Source organism: Lolium rigidum, chromosome 7 (genome assembly GCF_022539505.1).
Source record: "Lolium rigidum isolate FL_2022 chromosome 7, APGP_CSIRO_Lrig_0.1, whole genome shotgun sequence".
NCBI classification, from domain to species: domain Eukaryota; kingdom Viridiplantae; phylum Streptophyta; class Magnoliopsida; order Poales; family Poaceae; genus Lolium; species Lolium rigidum.
Genome location: NC_061514.1, coordinates 135,861,737 through 135,875,817, shown reverse-complemented (window position 1 = coordinate 135,875,817; position 14,081 = coordinate 135,861,737). Strand labels below are relative to the sequence as shown.

Here is a 14,081-nt window from a genome sequence, read left to right as displayed (position 1 = left end):
TAGCTATTAGGCCAGGCTAAATGTAATTGGTAACAAATACTTTTTATGCAAAAATATGCTTTCATGGTATTGCACCCTCAATGGATATGCAATAAAAAAAAGCTCCAATTTGAATGAAGAGGATCTGAATGGCAATTCTACAAAGAGTGCATTCATGAAGATTGCTCCTAGTAGGTGGGTCGACGGGAATGGCCCGTGGCTTGCTATGATGGCTGATGCCTAATGGAATTAACCGGCAAAAAAAAGGTTGGCAACGGCATCAGGTCGTATCAGCGTTCAGGCCAAAAACCGGCGGCGTCCGCTGGCGACTGGGGCTCCGGCGAATTGCACTCCAGCAGCACGGTGCGGCTGCAGTGGGACCTGGACGTGCTCGGCGACGACGGCAGGCACCGGGGCTCGCCGCTGTACTGGATCACGTCGCCGCCATCACGATGCTGCTGCTGATGATGATGCCACTCTTTCCCCTTCCGCCCGCTCTGCCCGCCGTAGTAGTACCCCTGCTCGACCTCCACTGCACGCGCGAACGCGCCGGACAGCGGGTCCAGCCGCTCGTAGAGGATCCGGAGGACCTGCTTTATCGACGGCCGCGCGCCGCCGTCCCTGTGGGTGCACCAGTGGATCACGTCCGCCATCACCTGCAGCTCGTCCAGGTCGAACGTGTCCGCCACCGCCGGGTCTACCAGCTCGTGGAGGCGGTAGTCGGTGCCGATGAGCTCGCGGGACCACTCGACGAGGCTCCTGTTGTCCTGCACCACAGGCCTCCCCGTCACGAGCTCCAGCATCAGCACGCCATAGCTGTAGACGTCGCTCTTGGCCGTCAACTCCTGAGTCACCACGTACTCGGGATCGACGTAGCCTGCACGGAGAGACACGCACGGTACTGACGAAAATGTTAATTGAACAAATTGGTAGTGTTTCACTTGAAGAGTGAAGGCATAGGCTAAAACAGAGTACCACAAGATAACCGGGGATTCCAATTTAAATTTCAGCTGCTTATCAGAACTAAACCTTGAGAACAGCAGAAAACCTTACCAGGAGTTGCCTGGATCTTGACAGTCCTTGTGGTGGAACTGATGGTAGCACCACTTGAGCAGTGAACATGGCCACACCCAGCAAGCTGTGGAAAACCAATCCATTAGTCTCTGAGGAGTACGCATTGATCCAGCCATCCAGGTGTAAAAAAGTTATGCACCAGGTACCTTCGCGAGGTAATTCTTGTCCAAGAGGACATTGCTAGGCTTTATGTCTCCATGGTACAGTGGAGGATCACAATAGAAATGAAGGTACTCCTGAAACAAAGATAGTTCCTAATTGGTTGATTGTCAACAGTAACATAGCAGTTGAAATATATTTGATGCTTGTAGAAGGAAAATAAATCAAAATACACTTGGTGTACGTATGAATTACAGTTTTAAGCAAACACTAACTGTTCCAATTGCGACTTGGGTAAAAGGGAAAATCACAATGAAGTATGAACTACTTGAGGGTAAAAGGGCAATTCAGAATTCAGAACACCGACTTACGGAAACTTACCAAAGCATTTGCAACATCAATGGAAATTTGGATCCTGTTTTTCCATGGCAGCAGCCGTTTACCTGACGCTGCAAAGAGAAGAATGCTATTCTGCACATAATTCAACAAAAAAAATGTAGCAAAGAAAAAGAATGAGAATGAAACATGAGTCATGAGATATTACAGTGAAGGTGATCCTTAAGGCTTCCGTTTTCCATGTATTCATACACCTGGAACCTGGATAATGCAAAATTGTAAAAACCATAAATTGGTCAAAATATCTGAACTTATTGGCAGCAAACTTTACCTCTCAAATCTTGCTAAACAATATCCTCTAAGTCCAACAAGATGGCGATGATGCAGCCGCCCAAGAAGTTCCATTTCTTTGCAAAATTCTAGCTGACCTCCTTTTGGTGAGCTCTCCATGCGCCGAATTGCAACCACAGAACCATTGGTCAGTTGCCCTTTGAATATTGTAGCATTATCATTTCCTCCCAACCTGGTGCCAAAGTTTCTTGTTGCCCTTCTCATTTCTGAGTGACTAAATCTGCTAAAAATGGTGGAAGTACCTGCAAAATGATCTTGCTAAGCACACGAATTGAAACGGGTCTTACAACTAATTCTAATAATAAGTAATTCAAAGAATGCAGAATCAAATATCGCTCCATCAAGTTCAACGTAAAGTAATCATACGGTTTCCTAACACGAATTGGTCAAATAGAGCATAACAGTAAGAACTATATGATCCACAGCAGGAAAAACTCCCAAGTCCGGAGCATATGGCAAATTTTGTCAATTTCCTAATGAATGGCTCCAGGATCATGAGCATCAAATGGCATTCCATGTCTAGTAAAGCTTTAACATATCTGAGCTTGGCACATGTTACTTATTTTTAAATTGAACATGGTAGTGGCAATATATGTATTCAAACAAGGTAGATATTTTGAATTGAACAATAGGAAGTGGTTAAATGTATTGATTGGAAAGGGCCATACTTATACTCCATTTTCCATAAGGTACATCTCAAAGCCATAAATCAGTTATGTTGTTATCTAAAGTATTTCATGTCCATACAGAAATGTAGATGTTTGAAAAAATAAATAGAAGGAAATGCATAAGAAAACACTATAGTCCATAGATTTAATGTCAAGTGGTAAACTTGCCCCTATTAAAGTCATTCAAATATCTAAGTTGACCAAATATTCATGTAAAAGAATGGCAGTACCATGACCACAACTTATCAAATGTTTACCTTCCTGGCCCTTCTTGACACAGGAACTGAACGCTTCTAGAGGTTTAATCCCCTCAATCTTTTCTAGTTCTTTGCTCTTTCTACGGATAAGTAAAATTAGCACTACCACCAGTGTAACTGATAATCCTGTAACCAAGGCCCCAATTGCTGGGAATAGTACACGCTTGTAACTACGATGATGATTCGATGACTCTCCAGTCCCAGGTAGTTGTTCTGCAAATGGACTAGGAGAAATATTTTGTGCAGGATTTTCAGCTGGGGATGGCGTCGAGATGTTCACTGCACCAGAGATTCAATAAACTGTTACGTTTTTTTAGAATTTCAGAACTCAGAGGAATTACTTCTAGATTTCATACCACATCCCATCACAACAATGCATATTATGAACAATAATGAGGGCTAGTATTATATATAACTACTGGAAAAATCCTAGACCCTTGAAATGCCACTACAAAATGGACACTATCTTCTATGCTACTACTTTCCATTACATTCCCCTTATATGCCATTGGTGCCAATGGTGTCACTGTTAACTATTTTTCAGTAGAAAACTAATCAGCTTACCCAAATTTAACCATCTGGCAAACAAACATATCAAAATGAGACGATTTAATATGAAAAGATGCCCATATTAAGTCTATTTCACCAAGATATATATATTCATATCAAACTTATACTACAGCGAACATGTTAGTATTAATATAGTATACTAATGATTTGCAGGCCGTGGGATATGTGTAAATGTGCACACTAAAAAAGTGCTAGTGTGCTACACAACTGAAGTTCTCAAAATAAAACTAGCAGAGGGCATGCAGATTCATGAAATACATAAGACTTAACAAAATTGAACGAAAGAAAAATGGTATGTCTTATAAGGTGCCATGTATATATCGACATAGATAAGTTCCATAAAACAGGAGTTGACGATCCTGTGGGGTTTATGCATTGTATTAGCATTAACATATCGGCATAAAAATAATATATATTCCTCGCCCTAGAAGTTGTCAAATACACTATATGTTAGCCTAGATTAACTTGCTTGAAGGAATCACATGAATGTCCTCTAGTTTTGAAAAAACAAAGATTTTTTGCGTGGACACGGTCATCACATCACCCTAAAGTGTAATCTGTGAGCACAAATTTGGAAAATGGCACTGTCCATTATACGAAAGACAGGTGAAAAATCAAACCTTGAAGAGCAGCAAGCCCCTGAACGGTAAAAAAGCAGGTCGCTGTATCAAGAGTCGATATGTTCCCTTGACTGGCAAGAGCAACAAAGGCAGCATTGCGGCAGGTATTCAGTGTGATGTTATCCTGCTGTCCCACAAGATGGCGGAGGTATGACAGACCAGAATTTAAGCAACTCTTGCAACTGACATCATCTGGAAGCGAGGTTGCGCAGCTTCTAACCACGTCGCTGAAACTCGGGGACTGTAACATCTGGACAATAGTAGTCATCCCAGCACACTGATAGGACGCCTGAATCTTGATCCCGAGGCCGCAAAACGACGCTGCGGTAGGAAGTACCCCTTGCGACACCAGCGTGTCAGAGATGTTGCCGATGCAGGCATCGGCGAGTTGAGCCGGAACCCCAAGAGTGCCTGATGTGTTTGCGTACATGGCGGATGAGACCGCGAGGACTGCGTTGATGTAGCGGCAACACTTTGAGTGCCCGATTTGGTCCGAGCATACAGAAGCTATCAGCGCATAGTTCGGCCAACTCAAATCCAACGGACAGTCTGCGTGATCAAACAATACGTATCAGTGACAATGCAAAAATGCAGATAGACGGTTGGCTAGCCCATAATAAAAAAGTTTTGGAAAAAAGATAAGAACAATTGATGTGGTAGAGGTAGCCAATACAGGCAATACTTGCTGTTGACACCGATCGAATTGTGATTTTATCTAACAGAAGCACCGGGAACAGATCACGTGAGCAGCAGTACCAGCTGAGTACTAGCCTGATGGATTTGCATGTGATAAATCATACATCCATATCCCCCACCTTACATCAGAGCTGCTACGGGCCGAATGTAGAGCATTTGGTAGTACATTACGGTAGCACACAAGCAAGAAAACAACCCATGTGCATGCTAAGGACGATGAAGCAAATCTAAGATATCAAGTCAGATGAGTTGGAGGATTGGCTGGCCCGAAATTAGAATTAAACTTGGAAATAACAGAAGAGCAATTGATGTAATAGTAGAGTACAGGTAGCCAATACTTGCTGAATTGCGATCGTATCAAACAGAACCACCGGGAACATATATATATGGCGACACATGACCAGTACCAGGTGAGTAGGTGCCTGATGGATTGCATCGGAGCTGCTACGGCCCCGAATGTAGAGCATTTTGGTCGTACACTACGGTAGCCCACCCCACACACAGAATTAAGAGAAACAGACCATGTGCATGTTGTTGAAATGCTGAGGAACACCAGGCAAATCTGGAATTATCATCATGTCAGGCTAATTATAGTGGTTCAGTTAACTCCAAATGCCAGGACCGAGACCCTCACGGACAGCAAGTCCAGCAACGGCCATTGAAACCCAAGGAGGCCATCGCCCCAGTGGGTACTACGTGTGCAGCAACGGAATTAGGTGGGCGAATTGAATGGCGCGAGGAGTGCAGGCCGGGTGAGTGAGCTAGAGGCGGTCCCCTGGCGTTGCAGGAGCAGACGAAAACTGTGGCCCGTGGCAACCGTGCTCGGGGAGTGTTTCCCGACTAGGCGACCCCGTCTCTAACTTGTATGGTACGGTGGTGATCTGAGCGGAATCGTCAAACGAAACAGAACTCAAAGCTCATGGATGGAATGAGCACCGGAAGGGGAAGAAATCCAGAAGGAATCGTCAGACGAAACAGAAGTCGAAGGCGTCGTCAGGAGCTCATGGAATGAGCACCGGAAGGGCAGCGGTAAGCAAAGCCCGCGCGCAACCGTCGCAGTCGCCGACCTGACCCCCGGCCCCTCGAATCCAACTCGAAATACCAAATGCAGCCATCGCCAGTTCGCCACCGGAGCGGACAGGGCTTCCGGCGGCGGCTGCTACATAGTATATACGGACTGAAACCGGAAACGAGCTTGGGCAGAATGGTTTACCTGCCGCGATCGCCGCGGGCGGAGGCGGGGCCAGGAGCGCCGCGAGCAGCGCCGCCGCCGCGCAGAGGAGCGGGCCGGGCCCGGGGCGCCGCATCGGGGAGCCGGCGGCGCAGTGCAGACGTCGTATCGGCTGCGGCGAGAGGAGGGGTGGAGAGTGGAGTGGAGTGGAGCGGCGCGAGGCCTTTTCCGGGGGAGGGCGAGGAAGGAAGGAATGGGATGCCAGGCCGCCCCGACGGCAACCCAATATGCTCTTTGCTGGCTAAAAAAATGTCGCTGCGACTGCGGCCGCTTTTGCTCTGCGCCCCCGCGCTTCGCTTTGCTTTTGGGGTTGGCCTTTTTCTCTCCTTCTCCCCGCGCGGCTCGGCGTGCTTGGGGATGGCACGGGCGCCGTATCCAAGAACCCGTACTGTACACTGTGTGCGCCGCTCATGTCCTTTTGCGGTTGATGGCGGCCTGGCGAGCCCAGATGCTCCAGGCTCCAGACGAGCCGACGAGGCGACGAGGCGAGAGGCTCTCAACGGTCAACACAATGTCCACTGTCTGGACCATCTGTGCATGCATGGACTAATTAACAAGAGCTGCGCGCACGCTTACCAGCACAACGGAATCGTTCAGACTTCAGACGCTGCAAAGTTGGCCCATGTGACACAAAAAGTTAACTGGATTTGTCGCCCGCCTATCAGCAGACTTTTGCAAGCCGATGTGCAGGGGTGGCCTGTCTCAGTTTCCAAATATCTACAAGAAAATCATGCATGTAGTCGGGGGCCCATGTAGTCATCACGTAGAAAATAGTCTTACCAACTGAGATTACTCCCGCGATTTAGTTACTACACTGTTCGTAGTTGCCCTGTAATGTGTACATTACTTGCATCACCAGTCAGTCAGTACTAGGGGATGCACTAGACAAATTGGGTTGATGCTTATATGTGAATATCATGCATGTGAAAAATCGTGTGCATCAAAATGATAGCTACACAATACTAGAAGATATTAAAATTTCATTTTTCCAAAAGTTGTGTTTCATTAAAGAAATCAAAGACCCAAGTTTTTGGACTAGTGAAAAACTTTTGTCACATTTGAATGCCATACACTAGTTTAATCTCTTACCAGTTCTCGTTATCAAACTGACAAAACAAATTATCAAACTGACAAAACAAAAATGCATGACCAACTATTTCTTCACGTTTGTAGTAAATACATGTATTAGAAGTTGGGATGTGTCATCTGTATAGTTGTGCTCCGGTTGGTAAGCAGTCGTGCGCCAAGCGCTACAAATTTATCTTCAGTTTTCCGGGAGGTCTAGTGGCCCAAAGCTTCTTCCAAAGCTTGCCATCTTGTTCCGAGAGTGTACTAGTTCCTCTGCTCATTTTGCTTTGATCAAGGAAGAACTTTTCGGTCCTTGCTAGATTATAAGCCGTGTTCAAGTGAAGGGCCAAGATACGAAATCTTCTTCTCCACGTTGGCTAATTGGAATCTGTAAAATCTGCTTCGCTACTTCCTCCTCAAAAACGGAACGCACGACCTCAGTGTTCCATGAACTGCAGGAATTATCCAGTAAAAAATCCACACTTTCACCATCAGGTATTTGTGTCAAAGGACACGAAACAAACCAGTTTTAAAATTAGGGATCCAATTATCAGTCAACACATGAACCTTCCTTCCATCACCAATACTCCAGCGGACCCCTTCTTTACCAAGTTGCATATCAAAACATATGCTCCGCCAGGTGAACGACAATGATCTAGGCACGGGAGCATCCCAGAAATTACAGTCAGGGAAGCACCGTCCTTTCAGAAAATGAGCACACAACGAAGAGGGGTCTGTGAGTAGTCTCTAGCATTGGAGACCGAGCATAGCTTGATTAAATAGAAACAGGTACCGAAACCGCCAAGCACTTCACGACTAGAGAGCCACTCCCAGCTCGAAGAAGGAATGTTGGGGAACACCTTCTTGCAAAGTGAGCCACAAAATTTTGATAACCCAAAAGTCTCCAATTGATTGTGCGACGAAAAACTGAGTCAAAACTGGACAGAGATACCCACTGCTAACCAACCACCATGAAGAGATGAAGGTTGAAGATATATATGATTTTCACCTCGAAGAGGGGTCCCCGAAGTAGGAGTCATTCCAAAGCCTCAAGACAGATGGCTCCAAGCTAGAACGGAAGGGACGCCTATTTACGGACAGCACCATTCCTTGATCCTTAATTTGATCATGATTTTCACCTTGGCACCACGTCACAATCATCACATCTGCTATCAAGGCATGGGGTAGGCACCAGGCCACAATAAGGGCATCTTCAAACAGGCGCACTAAATTTTGGCGCGCTATATATTATTGCGATCACGCGGTAAACGTTTACCACGCGCTGCACTGAATTGTCCCCCGCTGGACGCTCTATTATGCAGCGCGTGCTCGGGTGCTAAAAAGGTTCCTCCGCCAGGCGCTCCAGTATGCAGCGCGTAGTGCGGCGGAAACAACAATCACACACAACTATACATCAAAGAAGATCAAACAAGCTTCATAAATTCACAAATAAACTGTACCATACAAATACAATAAATTGTTCACAACAAATACAACAGGTACATCAAATTATTCACACCAAATACAACAAGTTTACGGATCAACATACAACAATACAACATAGTTTAAAACAATACAACATATAGATTGCAAACAAATACAACAAGTATGCAATTATTGTTGTCCATGCCAATTCCACCATTCTTCCATGAGATCTTTTTGGAGCTTATCATGTGTGTCTTGGGGCGAATGGCATGGTACGAGGCAATGAACCGCAATCCTATGTGCGGACCTCCTCACTTGCACGGGAACCCTCATCAACTCGTAGTGGGTATGATCCACATCTTTTTCACGATCATCCTCTATAATCATGTTATGCATGATGACACAAGCGGTCATGATATACCAAAGGCACTCTTGGTCCCAAAATCTAGCCGGCACCCTCACAATAGCAAATTTAGCTTGCAAAATCTCAAATGCTCTCTCTACATCACTAGTAGGAAAACCCTTATAGGTGGAGCTTAGTTCTGTGGCGCACCATTAAAAATGCGCCACAAAAAGTTATTTTGTGGCGCACCAGGCAAACTGCGCCACAGAAATAGCTTAATTTTGTGGCGCACCAGGGAACCGTGCGCCACAAAAACTTAGTGGGGCCCACACCCTGTCACCACCAATTATTAGTGTAGGTATTTCTGTGGCGCACATGGCGTGCTGCCCCACGAAATAATCGTTTCTGTGGCGCACTTGCTTCGGTGCGCCACAAAAGTAGTTGATTCTGTGGCGCACTTGTTCTGGTGCGCCACAGAACTAAGGGAACTTATATCATCCCGTGCCCTCCCCCGCCCACGCATGTTCACCTCTCCTCCGATCCGTATCGCCTCTCCCCTCTCCCCTCTCCTCCGATCCGTACCGCCGCGCGCCGCCATGGTCGTCGCCGTCGCCGCCGCCTTCCTCCGCGAAGGCCGCATGTCGCCACGCTCCTCCCATCCCCGCCACCTGCAGCACAAGCTGCCGCTACGGCGAGGAGGGGCCGCCGTCGCGTCAAGGTGGAGGAGCCGCCGCGTCCTCCTCCTCCTCCACCCCTGCCGTCATCTTCAACCTCCTCCTCCACCCCTGTCGTCGGTGATCTCTCTACCCTCCCCTCCCCTCCCTCTTAATTCCTCTCCCGCGCGAGCACAAGGTGCTCGACGAAATGCTCGTGTGCTGCTCTAGTTGTGCTGCTGTTGTTGTTGCTGTGCTACTGGCTGCTGTTGTTGTTGATGTGCTACTGGATGCAATCTATCTATCTATCCTAGCTTGCTGTCATTGTTGCGGTCATTGTCCTGGTGAACTATTGTTGCTATTGCTTGTGTGTGCATGCTCTAAATGGTCAAATGATCTCATGTGCTAGTGATTTACTTACTGGCTCATTGCTCATGCCTTTTACTTAATGTCCTATGCTATTGATATGTCTCTGTAGCATGTTGGAGGGTTTTAGTGATGTGCCTTGATGCTTCCATAGCATCCTGGTATGATTGTTGTTGCCAGATAATTGGATGAGCTGCTTATGCAATAATGATTCCTTTGATGTGTTATTGAAGCTTGGATGAAAGCCAACTAGTGTTGGGTACCCTAGCTTTGTTTTGAACTCAACTGAGTAGTGAGAAATTTCTAATTCTTGTTGGCTTGGATGAATTTGTTGTGCTCAGTGAGGTTAACTGTTAATCTTGATGGCTCATTAGTTTTCTGGACCCCAAGTTTTCTGGACCCCTGATCATTTACTTGATGGATTCTTGTGAGCTTATGCTATGCTTATAATGCTCTGATTAGTGGGGATGCTTACTGGATCATGTGCATATAGTTCATATAGTTCCCTAAAAATAAAGAATGCTCCCTGGCCAGATGCTTGATGTCTTAGCTCAGCCAATGATGCAAAGGCTGAGGCAAAATTTTGGATAAGAACATATACTAAAATGTGTGGTTTAAATGGAATGCTTATGATGGTATACTAAAATAGAGATATTCACATTAGGGAATCATGTAAAGAATTCCACTGTGGTATCCTTTGAAGAAAATGGGATGTTTCTGATGGTTTAAAAGACTAGGTGATGTTAGGTTATTAAGTTGGCTGTCAAGGTTGATTTTATCTGGTTAAGTTGGATAGGCTATGTGTTCTTGCTTACTTATGCATATCCATCTCTACTGGATTGACTAGCTCAGGCTTGGCCTCTCTCTTGCCAGCATCACTTGGTTACTACCAAGTTAAGAATAATCCCTTATGGTACCCCAACTTTGTTTTGAACTCAACTGAGTAATGATAAATTTCTATTTCTTGTTGGCTTTGATGAAAATAGAGATATCCACAGTAGGGGATCATGTAAATGAATGCCACTGTGGTATCCTTTGAAGAAAAAGGACTGTTTCTATGGTTTTAAAAGGCTAGGTGGTGCTAGGTGATTAAGTTGGCTACCAAGACTTGTCTCATCCGGTTAGTTGGGATATGCTATGTGTTGTTGCTTGTTTAGGCATATCTATCACTTACTTGGATTTACTCGGTTCTTGATTGGCCTCTCTTTTGCCAACATCACTTGGTCTATATACCAAGTGATGAATAATCCCTTTGGAGCATCTGCTCCATGCATGCTATGTGTGTTTGAGCATCTTGACTTATGTCACCATGGTTGCTGGTTTGGTGGTGTTTTTGTACTTGCCGATGATTAGATGGTTGGTCGATCACTCGTACACTCGGGGGTGGAGCAAGTGAGCCTGGTGTGATGGCACAAATATCAATCTCTTGTGCATCCTACCTGGCCTCACTTACTCCATCCCCGGATGTTAATATTTGTTTCGACCAACAAAGTATGAGGCATTCCATTTAGTTCATACTAGCTACTTCTTAATTGCATTGACCTTTCTTCCATTTTAGTGCCGATGATTAAATTGTTTGGTCACTTGTACACTCTGGGGTGGGGCCACCGAGCCTGGTGCGATGGCACAAATATCAATCTCTTGTGCATCCTACCTGGCCTCGCTGACCCCATCCCTGAATGTTAATATTTCTTTCGACCAACAAAGTATGAGGCATATGATATCTAGTTGAGATACCACTTGGCTCTTTCTTCCATTTTAGTGCCGATGATTAGAATTTTTGGTCACCTATACGCCGCAATATACTTTGTAGACGGCCCCCCTTTCCCCGGCCGCCGTTCCGTGAACGAGTCTTTGACGAGACAACAACGCCGACCTGCCTCTCCGGCGCAGAACCACACCAGTCCTAGCCGCCTCTCTTGTGGCCGCGTCTCTGCGCCTGCACTCTTCGCCTTCTTGCCCGGTGAACAATAGATCGATCGTTGGAATAAGGAAGCCGATGACGGCCGATCGCAATCTAATCTTGCGACCGGCCATCATCGGTTTCCTTATTCCAACGATCGATCTATTGGTTCACCGGCAAGCAGGCGAACAATGGCACGACGCGGACACACGGCCACAAGGGAGGCGGATGGGACTGCCGTGGTTCTGCGCCGGAGAGGCAGATCGGCGTTGTTGTCTCGTCAAGGACCCGTTCACGGAACGGCGGCCGGGGAAAGGGGGCCCTTCTGCAAAGTATACTACGGCGTATACTGCAACTATGGTTTTTGACCATAGTATTTGTGTTGACCAACAATGTATGAGGCACTTATTCCATTTTGTCATTCCATTTGCTTTGGTATTTCCAAAATGCCGATGATTAAAATGTTTGGTCCCCGTACACTCTGGGGTGGCGTAAGTGAGCCTGGTAAGATAGCACAAATATCAATCTCTTGTGCATCGGACTTGGTCTCGCTTACGCCATCCCGGAATGTTAATATTTGTGTTGACCAACAATGTATGAGGCACTTATTCCATTTTGTCATTCCATTTGCTTTGGTATTTTCAAAATGCCGAGGATTAAAATGTTTGGTCACCGTACACTTGGGGGTGGCGTAAGTGAGCCTGGTAAGATAGCACTGATGGCTTGTATTTCACACGTTCGTTGGGCAACCCCAAGAGGAAGGTATGATGCGCACAGCAGCAAGTTTTCCCTCAGAAAGAAACCAAGATTTATCGAACCAGGAGGAGCCAAGAAGCACGTTGAAGGTTGATGGCGGCGGGATGTAGTGCGGCGCAACACCAGAGATTCCGGCGCCAACGTGGAACCTGCACAACACAACCAAAGTACTTTGCCCCAACGAAACAGTGATGTAACATCCCAAAATTTTCCCAATTTTGGAATGTAAAAAAAAACAATTAATAAATTAATTTGATTGAATTGTTTGACTTTGATTGAAATTATGAATGAAAAGAAATTTTGATGACTTGTTTGATTTTTTTTTTCAACCTTGCTTTAAAATATTTTTTTTTGTACGAGTGGATTAACATGACTATCCAAATTGTTTTCATTTTGTTTCAACCACTTGGTTTCCTTAGTTTGAACTAAAATAATTACCCAACCATACTAAATGTATAAAGAGAGGGAATAAAAATGACTTTCCCAAATTATGGTGGATTAATGCTTGATATGCCCATTTGATTATTATTTAAATTTTTGGATCTTTCTAAATATTTTCCAATGTTTAACGAGAGGAAATAATATGACATTTCCAATTAAAAGTAAAGTTTTGGAGAAGCTCCTGTTTGGTATTATTTGCATCTAAGTAACATTCTGTATTTTGGGAAAATCAAAGAGAGATGATAATATGACTTCATCATGATTAATGTTGGATTTACTTTATATTTTAAATCTCATTTAAAAATAATTTATTGTATTTCATGTATGTTTGTGTTTGTTTAAATTGATTGATCGATGGATATAACTAAACGCTAAAATCTATTTTTGGAAATAATGCATAAATAGCCATATAGGCCAAAATGCATAAATTTAATTTTGTACACATTGGACAGGAAATATGATTATAATTATCTTAGATTACTATTTTAAATTATTAAAATTCAATAATTTCGTTTGATCCAATTTAAAGTTAGAAACATTTATATAAGAGAAAAAGATTAAAAAAAAAGAAAAAGGGAGAAGAACAACCGGATCAGACTTACCAAGCCAATCCAGCTCTACACCTGCACGCCTTCCGCGCACGGCCGCATGGGTCTAGGACGGCCTAGCCAGGCAGCAGCAGCGGAGGCCAGCTCTCATTTTCCATTTCGTTTTTTTTCTCTCTCTTTTCCTATCAACGCTGCCAGTTGGGACCCACTTATCGTATCGTCTTCAACCTCCTGGTGAGTTCCACACGAACACGCAGCTCCCGAACTGACTCCAATCCCCAGAAAATCAGCCCGATTTCGTTCGAATCCGTGCCCCCCTACTCCACGAAAACTCTTCCATATATACTCCTGCATCGGCCTCTCTCCGTTTTTTTTTAAAATCGCAAACTCTAGATCACCGAAAGCTCGATTTCCGATCTCGCCGGAATTCCGCCGTCATCAAACTCGAAGACAGGTTTAGGGAGTTCCTGAGCCGTCCTTCTCTGCCTAAACTTCCTAGGTAGCTCGACCACGTCCTTCTAATCTTTTTCGCTTTCGCAGAACCACGGAAACACGTAGACTTGGCCGCCGGAGATCGCCGGACTTGTCTGCCTCCAGCTGGGATTAGCACCGCTCAGAACCAAGCGGACGAGAGCCGACGCCCGCGATACCGAGAAGAGGAGGACCCCGTCAATCAGTTCGCCAAGTCGGAGAAGCA

The 14,081-nt window shown here is 45.3% G+C and overlaps 1 protein-coding gene and 1 long non-coding RNA gene across 2 annotated transcripts; both read right to left on the bottom strand.

Moving 5' to 3' along the window:
* Positions 1–269: 269 nt before the first annotated feature.
* LOC124672041 (probable receptor-like protein kinase At1g49730) lies at positions 270–5,957 on the bottom strand. The gene is made up of 9 exons (XM_047208336.1): positions 5,864–5,957; positions 3,955–4,503; positions 2,765–3,043; positions 1,820–2,081; positions 1,697–1,749; positions 1,534–1,601; positions 1,200–1,289; positions 1,033–1,117; positions 270–856 (listed from the first exon to the last, which is right to left on the bottom strand). Exons 1-9 carry the CDS (start codon positions 5,955–5,957, stop codon positions 270–272), a joined length of 2,067 nt encoding a protein of 688 aa, XP_047064292.1.
* On the bottom strand, positions 1,099–1,555 carry LOC124678940. The gene is made up of 3 exons (XR_006994708.1): positions 1,534–1,555; positions 1,200–1,289; positions 1,099–1,117 (listed from the first exon to the last, which is right to left on the bottom strand). It is a non-coding gene; the product is annotated as an uncharacterized LOC124678940 (long non-coding RNA).
* Positions 5,958–14,081: the final 8,124 nt, after the last annotated feature.